Source organism: Rhinichthys klamathensis, unplaced genomic scaffold (assembly GCF_029890125.1).
Source record: "Rhinichthys klamathensis goyatoka isolate OS25496 unplaced genomic scaffold, OSU_Roscu_1.1 h1tg000577l_1, whole genome shotgun sequence".
In the NCBI taxonomy this organism is placed as follows: domain Eukaryota; kingdom Metazoa; phylum Chordata; class Actinopteri; order Cypriniformes; family Leuciscidae; genus Rhinichthys; species Rhinichthys klamathensis.
This window is the reverse complement of record NW_026607041.1, coordinates 135,001-160,000: the sequence shown is the minus strand read 5'-3', so window position 1 is coordinate 160,000 and position 25,000 is coordinate 135,001. Positions and strand designations below refer to the sequence as shown.

General features: G+C 39.9%; 2 protein-coding genes across 2 annotated transcripts in view; both read right to left on the bottom strand.

Moving 5' to 3' along the window:
* Window positions 1-88: 88 nt before the first annotated feature.
* LOC130075363 (amyloid beta precursor protein binding family B member 2) lies at window positions 89-11,129 on the bottom strand. The gene is made up of 9 exons (XM_056239977.1): window positions 10,980-11,129; window positions 8,291-9,104; window positions 7,237-7,448; window positions 5,120-5,238; window positions 3,822-3,950; window positions 2,421-2,554; window positions 2,288-2,348; window positions 366-500; window positions 89-268 (listed from the first exon to the last, which is right to left on the bottom strand). The coding sequence occupies exons 2-9, from the start codon at window positions 9,085-9,087 to the stop codon at window positions 89-91; spliced, it is 1,767 nt and encodes a 588-aa protein (XP_056095952.1). The 5' UTR covers window positions 9,088-9,104; window positions 10,980-11,129.
* Window positions 11,130-13,679: 2,550 nt separating this feature from the next.
* Window positions 13,680-25,000, bottom strand: part of dele1 (DAP3 binding cell death enhancer 1) — a 12,880-nt gene continuing 1,559 nt past the window's right edge. Inside the window, exons 2-12 of the mRNA XM_056239980.1 lie at window positions 24,166-24,292; window positions 21,669-21,762; window positions 21,441-21,573; window positions 20,729-20,890; window positions 20,609-20,643; window positions 19,442-19,523; window positions 19,225-19,367; window positions 18,470-18,631; window positions 16,218-16,310; window positions 15,973-16,126; window positions 13,680-13,934 (exon numbers count right to left, since the gene is read on the bottom strand). Of these exons, the coding sequence (XP_056095955.1) occupies window positions 13,702-13,934; window positions 15,973-16,126; window positions 16,218-16,310; window positions 18,470-18,631; window positions 19,225-19,367; window positions 19,442-19,523; window positions 20,609-20,643; window positions 20,729-20,890; window positions 21,441-21,573; window positions 21,669-21,762; window positions 24,166-24,292 (1,418 nt within the window). The 3' untranslated portion in view covers window positions 13,680-13,701. The remainder of the gene's footprint in view (window positions 13,935-15,972; window positions 16,127-16,217; window positions 16,311-18,469; window positions 18,632-19,224; window positions 19,368-19,441; window positions 19,524-20,608; window positions 20,644-20,728; window positions 20,891-21,440; window positions 21,574-21,668; window positions 21,763-24,165; window positions 24,293-25,000) is intronic.

Genomic DNA, 25,000 nt, shown 5'->3' with positions numbered 1-25,000 from the left:
CTATATACAAATATCTGTGGGGTATTTTGAGCTAAAGATTCACACTCTGGGGACATCAGAGATATATTTTACATCTTATTAAAGGGCATTATAGGACTCCTCTAATGGAGTTACAAAGGCTTGAGGGGGACGTGTCTGACCTGCTGAGGCCCCGCCCCACTCCCCACACGCGGATGCAGCTGATTGGCTGAGAGTGCAGGAGGGTGTGGTCAGTGGCGTCGATGAGGCTGAGAGTGACATCTTGCAGGACCAGTAGCATCGTCTGTCTCTAAACGAGAGAGAACGAGAGAGACGTGTGAGTGTATGACTGTTTTTCTAAACCCCAAAAAGTGACAACTTAAACATGCTGTCAAACATGGTCTCACCCTCGCCCGGTCGCTGTCTGTCTCTCTGCGCCGCTGAAGCTGCTGGATGCAGTCGCTGACCGCCGAGCCGCTCTTCCCACACATCAGATCCGCCTCCCGAACCTCCAACCAGCCCAGATACTGGACCCAGAACACCTGCAGCCGCACACCAGCACACTGGACCTCAACTCCTTTCTTAAAGGGATCGTTCACCCAAAAATTAAAATTAGCCCATGATTTACTCACCCTGAAGTCATCCTAGGTGTGTATGACTTTCTTCTTTCAGACGAACACAACCAGAGTTATATTAAAAAATGTCCTGACTCTTCCAAGCTTTATAATGGCAGTGAATGGTCGTTTATGTTATTTAGCTAGTTATTTTAGTCAATAAAGGGTTAAATGTGGATATTTTTCTGGACAGATGCACTTTTATGATGGATAGATGCACTTTTATGATGGATAGATGCACTTTTATGATGGACAGATGCACTTTTATGGATTTCAAAACAGAACAGCCATTCACTGCCATTATAAAGCTTGGAAGAGCCAGGACATTTTTTAATATAACTCTGATTGTGTTCGTCTGAAAGAAGAAAGTCATACACACCTAGGATTTTTGGGTGAACTATCCCTTTAACCCTACAGTATAAATCCTATTGATCGGATCAATCTGATGTATTCCTTTTTTATCAAGTTAAAGTAGCATAATTGTACAAATGTGTTCAAAATATTAAGAAAAAAATCTCAAATATAACGATCTTGTATATTAGACATCAGTTGTTTCTCATTGAACCTAAAGATGATGTCATTTTTCTGTTCCCACAATGCATTGCTTCAAACTGCTGCTCAGCTGTAGTTACAGGCAGCGCCACACGGCGTCACTGTTGTTAAATACCACCGTTTATGGCGCTAGTTTTATCCTTTAATATCTTTCCATAATATCTGGTCAGAATATAATCATTTGGTGATACCAAACAAGAGAGTTATAGTTAAATCCATCATAATATTAGTGTTTCTTGGCTAAATTCTTGGAAATTCATCTAAACTGCTCTTAAATAAATCAATAAATACCTATTTTTTTAAATTACATATTCAGGTATAACCTACTTAATTTTCTTAATGATTTAAATGAAATCAAAGAAGAAATGTTCCTGTTTCTGTCATACTGACTCTTGGTAACAATTTTGACAGAGAAACAAAAAAGCAATTAAAACTTCCCAGGATTTAACTAAGATAACCAAGACCATTTATATTAAAATATAAATATATATTCTATTTTATTATTTTGATGTGTAATATCTGTGTGATTCATGTCATCCCTCGTCATTATTACTATTATTATTTATTTTACATTTTCTATTTGTGATGTCTGTGATTTTGTCATCCCTCATTATTATCATTATTATTTATTTTATATTGCTTTTTATTTATTTTATTTCTAGTGTCTATATTATTTTATGTCATCCTTTGTTATCGTTAATATTATAATTTTTTATTTAATTTTTTAGTTGTGATTTCTGTGGGATTTCATGTCATTCCTCGTCATTATTAATATTATTTATTAATATTTTTTATTTGTGATTTCATGTCATTCCTGATCATTATTATTATTATTTATTTTATATTGTTTTGTTATTTTAAATTTTATTTGTGGTCTGTTATTTTATGCCATCCTTTATTGTTATTATTATTATCATAATTTTATTTTTATTTGTGGTGTCTATGTGTATGTTCTATGTTTTGACATTCCTCGTTGTTGTTTTTATTATTATTGTTATTTATTTTATTTTTATTTGTGATGTCTGTGATTGTGTCTTCCCTCATCATTGTTTAATGCTGATATTTTGCAGCTCATTCTTCTTGTTACAAGTTGTGTTAATATTTGCAGTTTGAAGCCCGTGTGTGGTGTCCAGAGTGATTGACACCTGTCGAAGAGCCGTCACCTGCGTGTCCAGGTCATTGATGGGTATGACGGTGTCTGCAGGGGCTGATGGGACTTTAGCTCTGCGGAGGATAGAGATCAGCATGAAGCTTCTGTCCTGCGGGTTTATGATTAATATTCCTCATGATCTGCACCTGTGGTTGATGAAGCTGTACGGGCCGCCGTGAGCTCCTAAACTCTCTCGGTTCATCTGTCGCTCTCTCTCGCGCTCCTCCTGTCGCTCGCGCTCGCGACGCTTCTCTCGGGAGTCGCATGTCTCCGTCAGGTCCTGTAAAGAACGGTAGAAACCTGCATAAAGTCTCAAATCTCAGAAAGCATTTGCTTGCCTTCCATAGCATACTGTATATATAGTAGTCAACATCTGAAGTGGATCGAAACCTTTCATCAAAGTTATACATGAATTTTGAACAATAATTGTCTTAGGACAACTTTGATGAACTTTTTTTGATCCACTTCAGATGTTGACTACTGTATACTGTATATATATATATATATATGCTAAGACAAGAACAGGTATTGTTCAAAATTCATGTATAACTTTGATGAAAGGTTTTGATCCACTTCAAATGTTGACTACTATATACGCACTATATTACATATGCATTATATTTTAACTTATTGTATGTGTGTTTGAATAAATTCATTACAAAAACAAGTTTTTATGAAAGCCACTGTTTAAATGTTTATATTTCAAAAAATTAATTGGAGCAGAACCACATCATGTCATTAGAAGGTTATTATTTTAACATTATTATAAAAAAAACTGTACACAAATCAGTTTAAGCTTTAATATTTGTAGCGACTGACAGGTTCCCTATGTCGTTCACAGCATTATAAATTCAGGCTAATATGAAGTTCGTTTTGAGTTTGTTTTCGGGAGTTCGCTCCGGCTGGTAAACGCCTCTGAACTCTCATTGGTCTGTGGTGATGATGTCATAAGTGGGCGTGTCCCTCAGGCTCCGCCTCCTCTGAGGTGTGAATCTTCCCCGGCTCGTTTCCTCTGTTCAGACGCGAGTGAACACACACACACACACACTGGAGAGACGCGAGTGAACACACACACACACACACTGGAGAGACGCGAGTGAACACACACACACACACACACTGGAAAGACGCGAGTGAACACACACACACACACACTGGAGAGACGCGAGTGAACACACACACACACACACTGGAGAGACGCGAGTGAACACACACACACACACACTGGAGAGACGCTGGACAGCAGAAACTGAAGCTGTGATTCTACTCAGAGACTCTGACAGTGTTTCATGTTCATCAGTGTAACGCTGTAAAGCGATCGCGTGTGTAAAGTGCTGTATGATAAACATGACGTGACTGAAGAGAGTTCATGACATCTCTACGATCTGACGCTTTCTGAACGCCTGATTCACAGTTTTTCCTCATGAATCGGATCAGATTGAAGTTCGAAACTGAACTAAATCGCATGCTTGTGAATCAAAATCAAATCATTAAATTTGCGTCAAAGTCCAGCTCTTGTGGCTTTGTGTTTATCTTCACATGTTTACCAGGTAGTTGTTGTTGAGGAAACTGGCGGCGCGTCCCATCGCCTCGTAACACAGCGAGGAAGAGGAGGGTGACGAGGCGGACGAAGGAACGGGCTCCACAGAGCTGTCCGACACGATACTGCTGGGCCGCTACACACACACACACACACACACACACATTTCATTGTTTTTACATTCACATTTCGTTATTTCATTGTAAATTTACCAGATTTTTTTTTTTTTAATAAACAAAAAAAATCAAATCAAATCACAAGCGCACAAACACACACACACACACGCGCGCGCACATGCACACACACATGCGCATGCGCACACACCCAACCACGGATACACAAGCACACACACAAACGAGCACGCAGACACACAGCACGCACACACACAAGCGCACACACAAGCACACACACACACACAAGCACACACACAAACGAGCACGCAGACACACAGTACGCACACACACACAAGCGCACACACACACAAGCACGCACAAACACACACAAGCACGCACACACACACACAAGCACGCACACACACAGCACGCACACACCCAACCACGGATACACAATCGCACACACACACACACACACACAAACACAATCGCACAAACACAAACACAAACACACACACACAAACGTGCACGCAGACCCAAAGCACGCACACACACAAACACACACACACAAACACACACACAATCGCACCCACACAATCGCACACACACAAACACAGACACACACACAAACGTGCACGCAGACCCAAAGCACGCACACACACAAACACACACACACAATCGCACCCACACAATCGCACACACACAAACACACACACACACACACACACAAACGTGCACGCAGACACACAGCACGCACACACACACCCAACCACGGATACATAATCGCACACACACACACACAAACATGCACGCAGACCCAAAGCACGCACACACACACACAACCACACAAAATCGCACCCACATTATTTTTTTAGTCAAGAAGCCGTTTCACTCAGATACGTCACAATAGGGAAGAAAAGATGGTTGCACTTTACGTATCAGGCTGACTTTAAAAAAAGGGGCGGGCCCTTCTTCAATATGTAAATAAGAAACACATCATCACATGCAGGAAAACTGTGGTAAGAGCAGAGGATCATCGCTGTGTCTAAAGAAACTATTCCCCAGTCTCTCCCTGTTAGGGTTATTCTGAAACTTTATATCCGTGTTTATTGCCTCATTAAGATTGCTGTATTCCTCATTTGTACGTCACTTTGGATAAAATTGTCTGCTAAATGTGTGAATGTGTGTGTACCTCAGTCTGTGCTTTAGAGCAGGGCACAGGAAGACACGCCCCCTTCACCCATGGCTCCGCCTCCAGGTCAGGCTGATCCCGCCAAAAACACTCCCTCAGCCGAGGCTCTTCCCAAACTCCTGCAACACCACACAATCCCAGAGAAAACTGATATTCCACATGATAACAACAACTCACAGTTTTTACTGTACTTTTGATCAGTGTTGGGTGTAACGCATCACAAGTAACTTAAAAGTTACGTAATCAGGTTACTTTTTTTTAAGTTACTAGTAAAGTAACACATTACTTTTAAATTTGCAACAAAATATCCAAGTTACTTTTTCAAATAAGTAACGCAAGCTACTTTGTTTTCCCATGTATTGACTGACAGACTTTCCCATTCTTCTGTCCTCATGTTGAGAGAAATTGTGAGTAAATTGATTGTTATTGTAGTTCTAGACTAAATCTCACTGGCAAAACAAACAGATTTGTGAATTTGCATTTCCTTCAGCCTCATTATTTAAATTTTGGCCAAAATATAGAACATTTGCCAAAAAATAGAACTTTAAAAATAAAACACGAAAAACAAGCACAGCCCAGGTGAGAAAAAGTAACGCAAAAGTAATGTAACGCATTACTTTTCTTTAAAAGTAACAAAGTAAAGCAATTAGTTACTTTTAAAGGGAGTAACGCAATAATGTAACATTACTTTTCTTTAAATGTAACCAAGTAAAGCAATTAGATACTTTTTAAGGGAGTAACGCAATAATGTAACATTACTTTTCTTTAAATGTAACCAAGTAAAGCAATTAGATACTTTTTAAGGGAGTAACGCAATAATGTAACATTACTTTTCTTTAAATGTAACTAAGTAAAGCAATTAGTTACTTTTAAAGGGAGTAACGCAATAATGTAACGCATTACTTTTCTTTAAATGTAACCAAGTAAAGCAATTAGTTACTTTTTAAGGGAGTAACGCAATAATGTAACATTACTTTTCTTTAAAAGTAACTAAGTAAAGCAATTAGATACTTTTTAAGGGAGTAACGCAATAATGTGACACATTACTTTTATTTAAATGTAACTAAGTAAAGCAATTAGTTACTTTTTAAGGGAGTAACGCAATAATGTAACATTACTTTTCTTTAAAAGTAACTAAGTAAAGCAATTAGTTACTTTTTAAGGGAGTAACGCAATAATGTAACATTACTTTTCTTTAAAAGTAACTAAGTAAAGCAATTAGATACTTTTTAAGGGAGTAACGCAATAATGTGACACATTACTTTTATTTAAATGTAACTAAGTAAAGCAATTAGTTACTTTTTAAGGGAGTAACGCAATAATGTAACATTACTTTTCTTTAAAAGTAACTAAGTAAAGCAATTAGAAACTTTTTAAGGGAGTAACGCAATAATGTGACATTGCTTTTCTTTAAATGTAACCAAGTAAAGCAATTAGTTACTTTTTAAGGGAGTAACGCAATAATGTAACATTACTTTTCTTTAAAAGTAACTAAGTAAAGCAATTAGAAACTTTTAAAGGGAGTAACGCAATAATGTAACGCATTACGTTTCTTTAAATGTAACTAAGTAAAGCAATTATTTACTTTTAAAGGAAGTAACGCAATAATGTAATGCATTACTTTTCTTTAAAAGTAACTAAGTAAAGCAATTAGTTACTTTTTAAGGGAGTAACGCAATAATGTAACATTACTTTTCTTTAAAAGTAACTAAGTAAAGCAATTATTTACTTTTAAAGGAAGTAACGCAATAATGTAATGCATTACTTTTCTTTAAATGTAACTAAGTAAAGCAATTAGTTACTTTTTACGGGAGTAACGCAATAATGTAACGCATTACTTTTCTTTTAATGTAACAAAGTAAAGCAATTAGTTACTTTTTAAGTGAGTAACGCAATAATGTAACACATTACTTTTCTTTAAATATAACAAAGTAAAGCACTTATTTACTTTTAAAGGGAGTAACGCAATAATGTAATGCATTACTTTTCTTTAAATGTAACTAAGTAAAGCAATTAGTTACTTTTTAAGGGAGTAACGCAATATTGTAACGCATTACTTTTCGAAGTAACTTTCCCCAGCACTGCTTTCGATCAGCACGAGTGTGAAAGGTCGTCACCTGTTTCCGGAGGCGTTTCCACAGATGGACTCTCCTGGGACAGCGTCGTCCAGCTGGAGTCCTCCTCCTCCTCGTCCTCCAGCTGTTTCTCGGGTCGCGCCGGGCGTTCGCTCGACTCCTCGGCCTCGGCTTCTCTCAGCTCCAGGCGTAACGTGGACGGCGGGATCATTTGGACCTTTCCGCTCGGAGAAGCGACGTTCCCATCTCTAGGGCTGCACGATTATGACAAAAATCATAATTGTCGATTATTCCCTTGAAATTGTAATTGCGCTTATAACTACGATTATCATAATTTACATTGAATGATGTTTTGAATAGCTTTATGCCATTTTGTTATATCAAAATACAAGATGAAAAGCTTTTTTTTTTTGCTTTTCTATAGGATTAAGCCTCAAATCCCAAATATAAATTTTTATTTATTTAAAGAAACCAAACCAAAGTAAAAAACCCTTAAAGGTGCAGTGTGTAATATTTAGGAGGATCTGTTGACAGAAATGCAATATCATATTTATAACTATGTTTTCAGTGGTGTATAAAGACCTTACATAATGAACCGTGATGTTTTTATTAGCTTAGAATGAGGCGTTTCTCTCGACATGTTTCTACGGTGGCCCTGAACGGACAAACGCGTTTCCTCACTATGTTGTTCTTCATGATAAGAAGCTGCTGAAGTCGGCGAATAAAACACTGACACAATGATGAACAAGCAACAATAATACTCGCAATAACATCGTTTTACTAAATAATTAAGTAAACCTAATTTCTTAATTTATCTTTGTAAAGAAACCTCATTGCTTAACTGGCTACTTTCTGCGGTCTCAGACGACGACATCACTTCCTGTCGGCCACCGTAACTTCTGTTGGGTGCAATTCGCAAACTCACCACTAGATGCCGCTAAACATTACACACTGCACCTTTAAAATAAGCTGTAGAAAGAAAAACAAAAACACATCTTAAGCACACAGAATAATGTAAGTGAGCTTTTTTGTTTGGTAATTGCACCTTCCGCAATTGTAATCGCGATTACAAATTCGATTAATTGTCCAGCCGTACCCGTCTCTGACGCGGCTCACGCGCTCGTTGTTCGGCCGGAGTACGTGTTGGTAAACGTCCGCCGGTTCTGGACTCTCCTCCTCCTCCTCCTCCTCTTCTTCGCTGGCCAGCAGGTGGTTCTGTGGGAGAGTGAGGTGAACCTCCACATGGTTCTCTTTAGCCCACGTCTGCGCCTCCAGCTTAGGCAGGAGGTGCTTCTCCTCTACATGCGTGTCTTTATTGGGACTGCTGGACGCCTCCTCCTCCCGATGGTACTCTAGAAAGCTCTTGGTCCTCCTCCTGAATGTTGGGTTCTTCTGGTTGTCCTTCCCCTCCAGCCAATCGCAGCTGCTCCTGCTCAGGAGGTTCTTGTCGTTCTTGTTGAGGTCCAACTGCTCCTCTTTTAGCTGGAGGTTAGTGCCGTTCTTGGCCAGTTTGGGATTGGATGTGGAAAAGGAAAGCGAGGAGCAGTAGATAGACGACGATGAGGCGGATTTGGTCGGGGCGGGTTTAAAGTGCACGGGGGCGTGGCTTTGGCTCAAATGGGCGTGGCTTTGGCTCAAAGGGGCGGGGTCTTGGCTCAAACCCATTGCGTTCTGAATATTCGTCAATGCGTAGTTTTGACGACTTTTCGAAGAGCCTTGCGCTTCCTTGGAAACCGCGACCATGCCCTCCTTTATGGTGTCGCAGCTCAGCTGCTGGTTGTGGGAGGAGCGTAAATTGAGGGAGGAGGGCGGAGTCAACAACGGGCCGCTGTGATTGGTCGATTCTACGGTCGACGCGCTGCGTCTGAGGGGAGGCTTCTGCAGTGACATCATTGCAAACGATAAATCGCCTGTGAAGAGTGAGAACGTTAGTTAATTGGCTTCATTAATTCCGGTCTCTAAAAACTTTAATTTAACTAAAAAATTACATTTCTTCTGTTGATCAGCCATGTTTCATGTGTCATTGTGTGTTTGTGTGACTCTTTGACCCGATCACCTTTACATGAACTGCACAGTCAGCACAGCGGCTCAAGTTATACAGCAACAAACACACACACACACACACACACACACACACAGTGAAGGACTGGGGTGGAAAATGTGTTTGCTGCAGATCTTCACTGAAGATCAGTGTGATTATACAGCAATATTTAGCAAAACAGCCCACATCCAACACACACGCACACACACACTGTTTTTCTGTGCATCAGCCAAAAGCTGTTGTTTTGACTGATCTCTACAGTGATACAGTATTCAAAATATTCTTTTTTTGTATTTGTCTTCATTAATAACTATAAAAATAAAGTCATTCAAGAAGACAAGTGGATATTAAACTCATAAGGATCGAGCTATTTTTGGTATAATTGAGATTTTTCACTTTTACACATCTTGGACAATAAAAATCATTTATATTTGCATATGAAATAAAATATTAAATAAAATATAACAGCAAAAATACAAAACTCAATAATTGTACAGTAAAGTATTGCATGAAATAGCTAATAAATATGATGGGAATTGTTTTTTTTTAACCAAAAACACTTTAATTATAATCCTATATGCAATAAAACATAAAAACTGAATATGGATATAACATGTTATATAGAACATGGATATAACAGCAAAACTGCAAGACTCAGTGACTCTTACTATATTTTGCAATACTGTACTTACTATAATAATGCTCTATATAACATACAGATATAACAGCAAACATGCTGCTAAATGTAATAACTTTATAAATAATTTATGCTAACTCTTATTGTAATCCAATATGCAATATATTGAAATAGGACATAAAGGCAAAAATGCAAGACTCTACTAGTATAATATTGCATTATTGAATTATAATCATACAACTATTTAATTATAATCCTATATGCATTAATAAAATTGGATATGCAACATCGCAAAAAGGTCAAAAAATACAAGACTCAATAACTCTACTCCACTATAGTATTAAATAACAACATCGTAAAATACTCTCGGAAAAAATTTACAAACTTTAATTATAATCCTATATGCAATTTTATTTAAAATAGGATATAACAGCAAAAATGCAAGACTCAATAACTTTCCTACAGTACAGAACGGTACAGTGTAGCAATGATTGAATATTCCAACTCTGCTAATCCTATAGGCAATAAAATTCAAAATAGAACATAACAACAAAACTGCAAGACTCAACTAGTGTAATACAGTATTATTGCATTGCATATAGGATTATATCCAATTATATCTCTTTAATTATAATCATTTAGCCATAGAATTGTAAATGCAACCTCGTATTAAAAGTGAATATTTGATCAGTTCAAATCCAGCGATGACATCATCGTGTAGTGCACGCGCAGAAGTTGCTGTTGATCATGACAGATCCGCTCAGATCGGCCCAAAACATTCGCAGCGATTAATGACGCACGCCAGAACTTGCACAAACACACAGTCTGCAACAAATGCTCAATGCATCATCATCATCATCATCATCATCATCATCAACTCACACGATCATATACACACATGACACATGATGTGACAGTGAGAAGTGTCAAGTCACGCTCTCATAACGCGCACCCTGTGCATGACAAACTCAATTCAATCCTCAATTCTATAAAGTTGCTGCAACGAAGATGCATTGGATCAATCGGTATAATCAAGATTCAGCGCGCTTCTATGTGTGTGTGTGTGTGTGTGTACATGACGTCATCTGTTCAGAGACAGTCACTTACCAGCACCGGGTGTTCGCGAGTGTTTCAGCTGTTCTCTCTCTGAAGATGCTGATGCGGAGACGCGAGGTGACGCCCGCTTTTAAAGTCCAGACGCCCGCAACGCGAGACCTCTCCGCACCGCGCACAGGATGCGCTGCTCTCTGCGCATGCGCTCCGTGGACGCGCGCGGCGACCAATCCGAGCGCTGAGCGCAAGCCGCCGCATGTATATTAATGAGGTCGCGCTAGAAACGTGACTTAATATTCATGAGACGAGTAGCGTGTAAAATTAATCCCCTTTTCAAACATTCATAATGAAAAATTTAATCTGAACTTAAAACATTCTTAAACAACAACCCTCATAAATGCATTTGATTTAAGTCTTATATTAATATTGATATTTAACTGGCTTAAAATATAGTAAGTTTCTGACATTCAACAGCTATAATGACATCACGGTTTTCTCCAGAGCGGCTATATATATAAATGAACTAAATTAATAACTTTTTTACAACAAAAATGAACCATCACTGAACTTACATAAGTTGGACTGATGCTAAAACTGCAAACTTTGTTGCATTATTTTCGTGTTATCTCTGTAAAGCTACTTTTAAACACTGTTGTAAAAAGCGCTGTATAAATAAAGCTGACTTGACTTACTACTGTAAAACTTTTTTTTTGTATTAAAAGAACAAATTAAATTTAGAGATTCTAAACACGTCTTCCATTGTTTAAAGTAGCAAACAAATGTATAATAAAATGTATATTACTTCAAAATGGTACATTTTTGTAAGAGAATATCAGACAAACACAAACAGTGTAAAAAAAGAAGTCTTTATTTCTATGAAGTGCTTTAGGATGAAGTTTATTTCAATAAACCAATCAAAGTGCTGAACAGATCAAGACAAACATACAATATCAGGTTCTGATATTTAATACTTGTGACAAAATGCTGTTGGCTTGTATTTGTGTATAATCTAATTAAGGCACATATGTTTATTAAACCTTTGGCACATGCAATTAATTTAGTGGAAAAATGGTGCTAATGGTGTAACTCTCTTGATAATTAATAAGCTTCTGGATGAATATGTGCCCTTACGGTTTTAGTGTAGTCGTGTAAACACTGTGTTCAGCTCTTTTGAAAAACAGAAAACAGGAAAATGAGTTATAAAAGCACCATGTGACCTTCCCAAGGCAGTTTGACAACAGATCATACACAAATAATATAGAGAAAAGCTTATTCTTGCACATCACGTTCTACAAAACTCTCATTCATTCACAATTTCACTGTATTATATGGAAGCTTGTTTCCGCCACGCAATAAAAACAAGGGTAATTCAGTCTTTCTTTCACAATATTGCTTGTTTGCATCTCAGAATTCTGATTAATGTTTATTATGAGTTTATATCTCGCAATTTAAGTCTCAGATTTCTGATTATTGTTTATTATGAGTTTATATCTAGCCATATATATCTCGCAATTCTGACTATTTTCCTCAAAATTATAAATTTATATCTCGCAATTTATATCTCAAAAATCGGACTATTTTCTTCAGATTTTTTTATTTATATCTCGCAATTTATCTCACAATTCTGAATATTTTCCTCAAAATTCTGAGTTTATATCTCATAATTCATATCTCGCAATTTTGACTTTTCCTTAAAATTCTGAGTTTATATCTCATTATACATATTTCGCAATTCTGATAAATTCTCAATTTATATCTTATATCTTTATATCTTGCAATTCTATTATTTTTCCTCAAAAGTTCACAATTACCTGTTTTTTATAGATAGATAGATGACACAAAATGAATTTCCGTAAGGACTAATATCTATCTATCTATCTATCTATCTATCTATCTATCTATCTATCTATCTATCTATCTATCTATCTATCTATCTATAATCTTTATTGCGTGGCAGAAACACACTCCTACAGCATTCACACATACTCTTCATAACCAAACACACAAATATATACAAAACCAAACACATCATAAAGAGATTCCCACTCCCACAGTTGCAAAAAACAAAAGATATCACGTCTCATTGATAAATCAACCAATCACAGAGCTCTGAACTCAGCAGCTCTTCTCTGATTGGCCGAGAACATTCATGTGTCAGATCTGAGCCTCGCTCCATCATAACCTGTGCTGTGTGTGCGTTTATAACAGCTACACACTTTTTATTGTACAGTCAAACCAAAAATTATTCAGAAACCCGATATAAATGTTGATATTTTCTTACTAGTGTGTGCAGGACACTATAGTTCATTTATGTAAGTGAGGAGAGCAAAATAAAGTAAACGGTGACATATTATACCCAAAAAATTTGGGAGCAAACATGATTCCTCCACTTTGAGCTGATCATGTTTTGCTGAAGTGTGTTTTCTGTAATTGCTAATGCTCTTTTTACACACACACTGAACAACATGAAGCATTGCTTGGTCACTGGTTGAGCTAAACTGGTATTATCTAATTGTGTAGTTAAGTTTAACAGCTGACAGATATTCAACATAATTCATGTGTGAGAGTCTAACAGAAGGACGGACAAAACCAGTCAAATATCCACTGAGTTCTCGTCATATTTAATGACCATTTTCTAAACTACAGCGAATAAACTGATAATGTGAGAAATGTTGGAATACATTTTGGTTTGACTGTACAGTACGTGTCAAATAATTTTGACCGGCGGATAATTAAAAATCAATAATCAATAAATGAATATGAATCCCTCATGAAGTTATCGCACTGCCAGCGTCCAGGCCTTGCTGTCGGCGCCGAGCATCTGGAGCGTGATCGACGACAGCGAGCGCAGACTTCCAGTGCTCCAGGAATGAGAGAGGGACTTTGATTGACAGTCAGATCGATGCTGTGGGCGGGGCTTCTCAACACTGCTCTCTTGAGGAACGATGGCGTTCAGATTCAGTTGACCAATCACAGAGAAGCACGGAGCAGAGCGGATCGAGCGCAAGACTAGAGAGAGAGAGAATCGCAACATTGAAGCGCGAGAGACTCTGTTTTCTGTGTTGTTCACAGATGTGTATCAGTGTATTGGACCCGTGCGGCTCTTAAAGTGACAGCGCTCATATTCCTGCCGGCTCTATAATAACACTAATCACACAAAGAGGGAATTCACTCGTTCTTCAATGAATACCTTTTGTAACTATATTTGTAATGTATATTTTATTTATAAAGTGCAGTGTTTTACATTTGATTACAGTTTCTGTTCCTGAATACCTGAAAATCTTAAAACACTGTTTATTTCAATCGTGTATTTGTTCAGTTGTGTCTATTTGTTGCGATTGCTAATTTTTTATTTGTTCTTTTTAAATGACTGAGTGTTTACTTGTCTTTAATAATGCTTGATATTTATATTAGTTCGGCTAGTTGTTTTGCAATAAGACTTAATGTGAATGATATCAAAGTTTTTTTTGTTGCCTTATTGGAATCGAAATTAGGAATCGATAAGCAGAATCAAAATAGGAATCGGAATCGTTAAAAATCAAACGATACCCAACCTGTCTTCGACACAATGCCCTGAAGATACTCAAAAGGTTTTGGGACAGCGCCATCTTGTGGTCAAAAATTATAACGAAAATAAAAAAAATTCTAATACCTTTTGAAGATGCCAATTATGGCATAGTCTGCCAAACTTCCTGTTGATCTTTTATTAAAACGTACTTTAAAAAAAAAAAAAAAACTCCTAGGCCGTTTTTACCGATTTTCACCAATTTCGAGTCAGGTCATCTTCATTTTATGCCGGCAAAAAGTTATGGATTTAATGTCGATAGATGAAACTGTCATGATGCCAAACTCCATCTGAGGCTGCATCTCTGGAAACACTTGATATATTGACACTGAACTTCTCACTGCCACCCAACTCTGACCAAACCAGATCAATTTGGTGTCAGCGCCGCCTATTGGTCAAAAGTAATAAGCAATTACGTCACATTTCAAGTGCTTGTATTTTTAGGTTTTCAACCATTTAGCTTAAAATAATCTCCAAATGTCTTTTTTGCAGCTGTTATGATGCACGCTTGCTTGCAGCTATATTTATTATTATAAAAATATTATTGTATATGTATATTATATATTTAGAACAGTGTTATTTCAGCATTGTTTTTATTATAGTTTTTGTTAATATTATTTTCATGTTTACATTTTCGTTTTAGTAAAATTTTTAGTAATTTTGTTATTTGTATTTTTAGCGATTTTGTCATTTTTATTCATTTTTTTTTTTTTTTACATTACTATTTTAGCTTAATTTATTTTTTATTTTAGTTCTGTTTTAGTTTTTAATTTATTCCCAGTTAGTAATTTTAGAGCTTCAACTTAAGCTAAACAAGAAATACTGCCAGGGAACTTACTGAAATAATATTGAATCTAATATGTATATTTTATTTTATTTTATTTTATTTCAACTTTATTCCAATTAACAAAAATATTTTTCAGTAGCATTTTTTAAGTTACGATAATAATCTTGATTTAGAGTCATAATTTAACCAATTTTACTACATCCAGACAGCCCCTTAGTTCATATGTGACCCTGGATCACTAAACCAGTCTCGGGTCGCACGGGTGTTTCTGTGGCAATAGCCAACAATACATTATATGGGTCAAAATTATCGTTTTTTCTGCCAAAAATCATTAGGATATTGAGTAAAGATCATGTTCCATGAAGATATTTTGTAAATTTCCTACCGTAAATATATAACACATGTATTCCTGTGAGTGAGTGCTGCACAATCGTGAACATAAATGCACAACTTTAAAGGAGATTTTCTCAATGTTTAGATTTTTCTGCACCTCAGATTCCAGATCTTCAATAGTTGTGTCTCGACCAAATATTGTCCTATCCTAACACACCATACATCAATGGGAGGCGTATTTATTCAGCTTTCTGATGATGTATACATAAAAAAATTGACCCTTGTGACTGGTTTTGTGATCCAGGGTCACATATATAATCAGATATTATTATAATCACATATATAATAATATATATTCTCACCCTCTCTGCTGTGTTTGTCTCTCAGGACGTCTCTGGCCTGCTGGTTTCCTCGGGCTTCTGCCTGTTGGTACAGCTTGACTGCGGTGTGGACACACGGAGACACGCCGAAACCCTTCTCGTAACACTGAGCCAGACACACCAGAGCACCGCTGTCCTTCACACACACACGTGACGAACACGATAAAGCTGTTTATTCATAAAAAGCACATCATTAGTATAGAGTGTGTAGATGAGAGGTGTGTTACCCCTTGCTCAGCGGCCATCCTGAAATAATGAACGGATTGTTTCTCGTCCCACGCCGAACCCTGAGACAACACGACACCCAGATACACCTGAGCCTGGACACACACACACACACACACACACTGTTTAAGGGGCGGGAGATTATTTATCTGTTGCTGTGTGGATGCTAACGTGTTCTGTGTGCTTGCATACTAGTCTAAATCAAAAGAACCCACCTTAAAGACATTAAACAAACAAAACTAGAAACTATTTTGGGACATTCGGACCTGTCTGAGCGCTGTCCACCTATGAGAAATCAATGGGATAAGTGTGGAGGTCCTAGGGCCCCAAACATTACAGAAAGTTACATCACGAGACCCTCAACGATATACTGAGAGGGCTAGGCTGTTAGATACGATAAAATATATATTATTATTTCTTATACATCTCAATGCCTTACATAGATCTCTATGGGGCGTGTGCCTCTGAAGGACTCGTTATGTAGTTACTTTCCCAGGGGGCCAATAGGCTCAGGAAGCATCTAGAGCTGCAAAACTTGGGGGCCTGATTCGGGGACCCTTGATGTTCGACTGTGCCAAATTTCGAGGCCCTGCAACCTTTTGACCCTTGTTTTTCGGACGTCCCGCTTTCTCTCTATCTGGCATAGATCTCTATGGGGCGTGTGCCTGTGAAGGACTCGTGATGTAGTTACTTTCCCAGGGGCCAATAGGCTCAGGAAGCATCTAGAGCAGCAAAACTTGGGGGCCTGATTCGGGAAAATTATGTTCGACTGTGCCAAATTTCGAGGCCCTGCAACCTTTTGACCCTTGTTTTTCGGACGTCCCGCTTTCTCTCTATCTGGCATAGATCTCTATGGGGCGTGTGCCTGTGAAGGACTCGTGATGTAGTTACTTTCCCAGGGGGCCAATAGGCTCAGGAAGCATCTAGAGCTGCAAAACTTGGGGGCCTGATTCGGGGACCCTTGATGTTCGACTGTGCCAAATTTCGAGGCCCTGCAACCTTTTGACCCTTGTTTTTCGGACGTCCCGCTTTCTCTCTATCTGGCATAGATCTCTATGGGGCGTGTGCCTCTGAAGGACTCGTGATGTAGTTACTTTCCCAGGGGCCAATAGGCTCAGGAAGCATCTAGAGCCAGGAAACCCTGGGGGCCTGATTCGGGGACCCTTGATGTTCGACTGTGCCAAATTTCGTGGCCCTGCAACCTTTTGACCCTTGTTTTTCGGACGTCCCACTTTCTCTCTATCTGGCATAGATCTCTATGGGGCGTGTGCCTGTGAAGGACTCGTGATGTAGTTACTTTCCCAGGGGTCAATAGGCTCAGGAAGCATCTAGAGCTGCAAAACTTGGGGGCCCGATTCGGGGGCCCTTGATGTTCGACTGTGCCAAATTTCGAGGCCCTGCAACCTTTTGACCCTTGTTTTTCGGACGTCCCGCTTTCTCTCTATCTGGCATAGATCTCTATGGGGCATGTACCTGTGAAGGACTCGTGATGTAGTTACTTTCCCAGGGGCCAATAGGCTCAGGAAGCATCTAGAGCCGGGAAACTTAGGGGCCTGATTAAGGGACCCTTGATGTTCGACTGTGCCAAATTTCAAGGCCCTGCAACCTTTTGACCCTTGTTTTTCGGACGTCCCACTTTCTCTCTATCTGGCATAGATCTCTATGGGGCGTGTGCCTGTGAAGGACTCGTGATGTAGTTACTTTCCCAGGGGCCAATAGACTCAGAAAGCATCTTGAGCCAGGAAACTTGGAGGCCCGATTAGGGGACCCTTGATGTTCGACTGTGCCAAATTTCGAGGCCCTGCAACCTTTTGACCCCTGTATTTCGACATCCCACTTGCAACTTATTCAATGGACATGTCACAGGCAGTTCGTGGACGAGCATCTTTTTTGGGGGCCAATCATGTATTAAACCAGGTCAGAGGGACATAACAAATGTAAATTTTGGGATATTCAGTCCTGTCTCAATGGGATAAGTTGCACGCGTCACTCGCTCACGTTGATGTGCTGGTAGTCTAGAGGCCCCCGGACATCATATTAAGAGAACGCGTCTCTAGAACGAAGGGGACATTTGCTAAAATCTCTCACACAGGCCTCTTGCTCTCATAGCCAGACAGACCCTCTTGAATGGTCGAATTGAACAGATGTGAGGATCAAGCTTTTCTGCTGACAAACATACTAGAACCAGTCTGAGCATATCCGTGATAATGTAGATAAGACCTGTGACAGTAGGCAGTGTACACATCATCCGTACCTCCGTGAGTCCGGCGTCTGCCGCTGCGTAGAGGAAGTTCAGCGCCGCTTCGGAGTCGCTCTCTGAGCTCTGCTGCCCTCTGCTGTTCAAGAGGAGTTTAGCACAGCGGTACTGAGCCTGGCGGTGGCCAGCGACTGCGGCGCGTCTGTAGTAGAGCACCGCCTGAGAGACGACAGTCACGTGTGAATAAACACGCAGGAGACCATCTAAACATTCACATGGATACGCCGAAGCGCCAAAAATTCTGTATTATGAATTTTTAAGGCCTGACAAGTAATTTGTTGAGGTCAATTTGTAGAGAAAGACACTCCTGCGTATATATATATATATATTCAAACGCGCATATCTATAGACTAAACACGTGATACGCATGTGCACGCCGTCAGCGTGTTCACAGGTTTGCGTTTTTAAAGCTTTCGCTGAGATAACGCTTTCAACATTTTTCAGCACTTCAACACCTGTTTCAAGGTTTAGTTCTCGAGCTCAAACACTGTTGTGTGTAAATGAACGGCCTGAACACATTAAAAGTTTATGTTTTTTGTTAGAGCGGTGTCGTGTTAGCGGCCGCTAAGTTAATAACTAATGATCTTTGCAACGGAAGTGAATCAATCTAAACTAACTTTATCTGGACAATAACTTTATTTCTGTTACTGTAATCTCCTGTTATCACTGTAAAGCTGCTTTGAAACAGTCTATATTGTTAACAGTGCTGTATAAATGAAGGTGACTTGGCTAAACATGAGACGTGCGTTTACCTTGCTGTGGTCTCGCCGTACTCCACGTCCTCTCTCGTAACACACTCCCACGTTAAACTGAGCTTTGCTGTAGTCGTGCTGAGCCGAAGCCAGAAAACAGGAGAACGCCGCCTCGTAATCCCCCGCTCTAGCGCTCTCCAGACCTGAAACACGACACCATGTTCTCACAGCATCCTCTGACGGAGTGTGTGTGTGTGTGTGAGGTCGTCATCATTACCGATGATGTTGAGGATTATGGGTACGCTGCTGTCCGCCACGTGCCTCAACTTCTGCGCCGCTTCATCGGGTGCGAGACGTTCCTGTAGGATACACACGTGAGGATGAAGGGTTAATCTAAAGCAAAACACGTTTAAAAGAGGCTATATGTGAGAATTTCAACACAGAAGGAAGCGCGCGGTAATGCAATGCTGTTTGCTAATCGCCACAACAGGAAAAAGAGCAGAAGAAGAGACGATCTACGCACCAATCCAAAACAAGAGTTCAGACGGCACAATTTAGTCAAACGTCCTGAAACACGAGTGAAAGTCTTGCATGTTTGCGGGAAATTCCCACATTATAAGAGCAAATGAGTAAAACTGCACAATATCTGCAATCCTACACTGAAATTCATGCCCTGAAAATCGGGTTGGGAATCGAATACTTGTAATAAAATTAACTAAATTGAGCATTTCAATGACTTTAAACCATTGAAGCGCGAGAGACTCTGTTTTCTGTGTTGTTCACAGATGTGTATCAGTGTATTGGACCCGTGCGGCTCTTAAAGTGACAGCGCTCATATTCCTGCCGGCTCTATAATAACACTAATCACACAAAGAGGGAATTCACTCGTTCTTCACTGAATAACTTTTGCAACTATATTTGTAATGTATATTTTATTTATAAAGTTCAGTGTTATTTTACATTTGATTACAGTTTCTGAACCTGAAAATCTTAAAACACTGTTTATTTCAGTTGTGTATTTGTTCAGTTGTGTCTATTTGTGGTGATTGCTAATTTTTGATTTGTTCTTTTTTAATTACTCAGTGTTTACTTGTCTTTATATTAGTTGGGCTAGTTGTTCTTCTAGTGTTTTTAAACCTCAGGCAAACACTCCTTGTGTAAGTGTTCTTCAGCCTGTTGATTTCTGCTCATGATATTCAGCTACAATTACATGTTTTGCAATAAGACTAAATGTGAGTGATATCTACGTTGTTTTTTTACCTTATTGGAATCGAAAACATTCAAATTCAAACGATACACAACCCTACAAATTTGTGAACGGAAATGGGAAGCCATTGAATCACGTCTCTCTCTGCAGTTCACGAAACGGCCACCGGTGTCGCTAATAACACGGGTTATTGAATTCTACATACAGCCCCATAAACAAACTGGTCTAAAATATTACCTGTGGTTTCACTGGTTCAGGAAAAAGAGTTTCCTCTGTAAGAAAATCAAGAATGAAGAGTCAACTTCTAGTGCACTTCACATCTTTATTATATGAGTCTGTAAGTGTGCTGGTTCTGACCGGAGTGTGACGGGCTGGCGGTCTCAGGGGTCTGCAGGTCAGAGGTCAGATCCTCATCACTGCTGATGTCACTGCTGATGTCATCGCTGGGCTCTGGAGACTGCAGCGCCCCCCGCAGGCACTTCACCGTCACTCCACCGGACAACACACTCTCCCGGGACACTGTACGTGTGTGTAAATGTGTTTATACTGTACACTGCCGTTCAAAAGTTTTAGATCCGTAAGATTTTTAATTTTTAAAAAAATGTAATTAAATAAAAACAGTAATATTGTTAAATATTATGACAATTAAATTTTCTATTTTAAATATATAGTAAAGTGTAATTTATTCCTGTGATCAAAGCTGTATTTTCAGCATCATTACTCCAGTCTTCAGTGTCACATGATCCTTCAGAAATCACTCTAATATGAGGATCTGATGCTCAATAAACAGTTATGATTATTATCAGTGTTGAAAACAGGATTCTTTGATGAATAGAAAGTTCAAAAGATCAGCCTTTATCTGAAATAGAATCTTTAGTAACATTATAAATGTCTTTACTGTCACTTTTGATCAATTTAATGCATCCTTGATGAATAAAAGTATTGATTTATTTTAAATCTTACTGATCCCAAACTTTTGACTGGTAGTGTGTGTATATATAATGTTACTAAGTCAATGTTTTAGTGGTCAAAATGTGTGTGTGTGTGTATGACTGACAGCAGGACTCACAGATGTCAATCAGGACCTTGTAGGAGCATTTCTGTACGAGTCCGACGTCTGTGATCCGGTTCTGATCCGCACGCGAGGAAAACCGGGAGTGAATCCTGCGACAGAGCTGCATGAAGAGAACGGCAGCGGCGCCCTGCACACACACACACACACACCACATGCAAACGGTCACTTGCGGACTCTAAAGTGAACAGGTGTACTGCTGTCCTCTGATTGGCCGACCCTCACCCAGCCCACGGCGTCCAGAGCGGAGTATCTCGGCAGGCCAGAGTAGCAGAACTCAGAGCCTCGCTTCTTCTGATCATCTCGATCCCTCTGAGAACTGACAGACAGACAGAACATAAATTGAGAGTGTGTGTGTGTGTGTGTGTGTTATGAGTAGGTTTAGGGGTAGGGTTAGTGTGTGAGTGTGTGTGTGTGTGTGTGTGTGTGTTATGAGTAAGTTTAGGGGTAGGGTTAGTGTGTGAGTGTGTGTGTGTTACGAGTAGGTTTAGGGGTAGGGTTAGTGTGTGAGTGTGTGTGTGTGTGTGTTATGAGTAAGTTTAGGGGTAGGGTTAGTGTGTGAGTGTGTGAGTGTGTGTGTTATGAGTAAGTTTAGGGGTAGGGTTAGTCTGTGTGTGTGTGTGTGTGTGTGTGTGTGTTATGAGTAGGTTTAGGGGTAGAGTTAGTTTGTGTGTGTGTGTGTGTTATGAGTAGGTTTAGGGGTAGAGTTAGTGTGTGTGTGTGTGTGTGTGTACCTGCTGCTGTCAGAAGCGTGTCATCCTCCAGTCAGGATGGAGGAGTTGATGAGTGTGTGTGTGTGTGTGTGTGTGTGTGTGTTATGAGTAGGTTTAGGGGTAGAGTTAGTTAGTGTGTGTGTGTGTGTGTTTTATGAGTAGGTTTAGGGGTAGGGGTAGGGTTAGTCTGTGTGTGTGTGTGTGTGTGTGTGTGTGTGTGTGTGTTATGAGTAGGTTTAGGGGTAGGGTTAGTCTGTGTGTGTGTGTGTGTGTTATGAGTAGGTTTAGGGGTAGGGTTAGTCTGTGTGTGTGTGTGTGTTATGAGTAGGTTTAGGGGTAGGGTTAGTCTGTGTGTGTGTGTGTGTGTGTGTGTGTGTGTGTGTCTGCTGCTGTCAGAAGCGTGTCGTCCTCCGGTCAGGATTGAGGAGTTGATGAGAGTGTGTGTGTTATGAGTAGGTTTAGGGGTAGGGTTAGTCTGTGTGTGTGTGTGTGTGTTATGAGTAGGTTTAGGGGTAGGGTTAGTCTGTGTGTGTGTGTGTGTGTGTGTGTGTGTGTGTGTGTCTGCTGCTGTCAGAAGCGTGTCGTCCTCCGGTCAGGATTGAGGAGTTGATGAGAGTGTGTGTGTTATGAGTAGGTTTAGGGGTAGGGTTAGTCTGTGTGTGTGTGTGTGTGTGTGTGTGTGTCTGCTGCTGTCAGAAGCGTGTCGTCCTCCGGTCAGGATTGAGGAGTTGATGAATATGTGTGTGTTATGAGTAGGTTTAGGGGTAGAGTTAGTGTGTGTGTGTGTGTGTGTGTGTGTGTGTGTGTGTGTGTGTGTGTGTGTGTGTGTGTGTGTGTGTGTGTGTGTGTGTGTGTGTGTGTGTGTGTGTGTGTGTGTGTGTCTGCTGCTGTCAGAAGCGTGTCGTCCTCCAGTCAGGATTGAGGAGTTGATGAATATGTGTGTGTTATGAGTAGGTTTAGGGGTAGAGTTAGTGTGTGTGTGTGTGTGTGTGTGTGTGTGTGTGTGTGTGTGTGTGTGTGTGTGTGTGTCTGCTGCTGTCAGAAGCGTGTCGTCCTCCAGTCAGGATTGAGGAGTTGATGAGAGTGTGTGTGTTATGAGTAGGTTTAGGGGTAGAGTTAGTGTGTGTGTGTGTGTGTGTGTGTGTGTGTGTGTGTGTGTGTGTGTGTGTACCTGCTGCTGTCAAAAGCGTGTCGTCCTCCAGTCAGGATTGAGGAATTGATGAATATGTGTGTGTTATGAGTAGGTTTAGGGGTAGAGTTAGTGTGTGTGTGTGTGTGTGTGTGTGTGTGTGTGTGTGTGTGTGTGTGTGTGTGTGTGTGTGAGTGTGTGTGTACCTGCTGCTGTCAGAAGCGTGTCGTCCTCCAGTCAGGATTGAGGAGTTGATGAGAGTGTGTGTGTTATGAGTAGGTTTAGGGGTAGAGTTAGTGTGTGTGTGTGTTATGAGTAGGTTTAGGGGTAGGGTTAGTGTGTGTGTGTGTGTGTGTGTGTGTGTGTGTGTGTGTGTCTGCTGCTGTCAGAAGCGTGTCGTCCTCCGGTCAGGATTGAGGAGTTGATGAGAGTGTGTGTGTTATGAGTAGGTTTAGGGGTAGAGTTAGTGTGTGTGTGTGTTATGAGTAGGTTTAGGGGTAGGGTTAGTGTGTGTGTGTGTGTGTGTGTGTGTGTGTGTGTGTGTGTGTGTGTGTGTGTGTGTGTGTGTGTGTGTGTATGTGTGTGTGTGTGTGTGTGTACCTGCTGCTGTCAGAAGCGTGTCGTCCTCCAGTCAGGATTGAGGAGTTGATGAATATGTGTGTGTTATGATTAGGTTTAGGGGTAGAGTTAGTGTGTGTGTGTGTGTGTGTGTGTGTGTGTGTTATGATTAGGTTTAGGGGTAGAGTTAGTGTGTGTGTGTGTGTGTGTGTGTGTGTGTGTGTGTGTGTGTGTGTGTGTGTGTGTGTGTGTGTGTGTGTTATGATTAGGTTTAGGGGTAGAGTTAGTGTGTGTGTGTGTGTGTGTGTGTGTGTGTGTGTACCTGCTGCTGTCAGAAGCGTGTCGTCCTCCAGTCAGGATTGAGGAGTTGATGAGCTCGTCCTCCACATGTGTGTGTGAGTGTCCCTGCGAGATTCGTAGCGAAGAGTTTCCATGGCAGCGGCTCAACACTGTGGTTCCAGAGCACACACACACACACACACGTGAGTGTTTTATGAACCGACAAATGCAACATATGTTGTGAAAACGCACATATTTCACGCTGTTGAGACGTGCACATGTCATGATGAAACAAAAGTGTTCGTTTATGAGACTTCAGATGAATGGAAGGATTGATGTGTGCAGAAGGACTTCAGTTTCTACTGTACTGGTTATGGAAGTCTTTGCATGTTTTTACTTGTCTTGTGTGTGTGTGTGTGTGTGTGTGTGTGTGTGTGTGTGTGTGTGTGTGTGTGTGTGTGTGTGTGTGTGTGTGTGTGTGTGTGTGCGTGTGTGTGTGTGTGTTCTCCCTGTGTTTTTGTTGATATGTTCCACGTCTCCCTCACGAATTAGTAAAGCAAATCTGTCAGTCTATAAATGTGAGCAAATCCACATATGATGCAAAAGACAGAGTTTGATTTCTCACATTTGATGATAATAATATATTTGGCATTTGATCTGATCACGAGTCAAAAGTGAAAGTATCTTCAGACTTATTAAAATTATGATTTATAAAAATACACAACTAAAGTCATGTTCAAATCAATGAAACTGACACAACTGCAGAAAGACCCCATGCAATGAAATATTATAATTTATAACAATAAATGAGTGTATCATATGAGTGTATCAGTATCGATATAGCAGTGTATGAGCAGTGTAATCGAAAATTAGCGATA

Coding starts and splice junctions, on each gene's coding strand:
- LOC130075363 (XM_056239977.1), bottom strand. CDS start 9,087: ATGATGTCACTGCAGAAGCCTCCCCTCAGACGCAGCGCGTCGACCGTA. Junction 7,449..8,290: donor GTGAGCCGCGTCAGAGACGG/GTACGGCTGGAC, acceptor ATAATCGTGCAG/CCCTAGAGATGGGAACGTCG. Junction 2,349..2,420: donor TACAGCTTCATCAACCACAG/GTGCAGATCATG, acceptor TATCCTCCGCAG/AGCTAAAGTCCCATCAGCCC.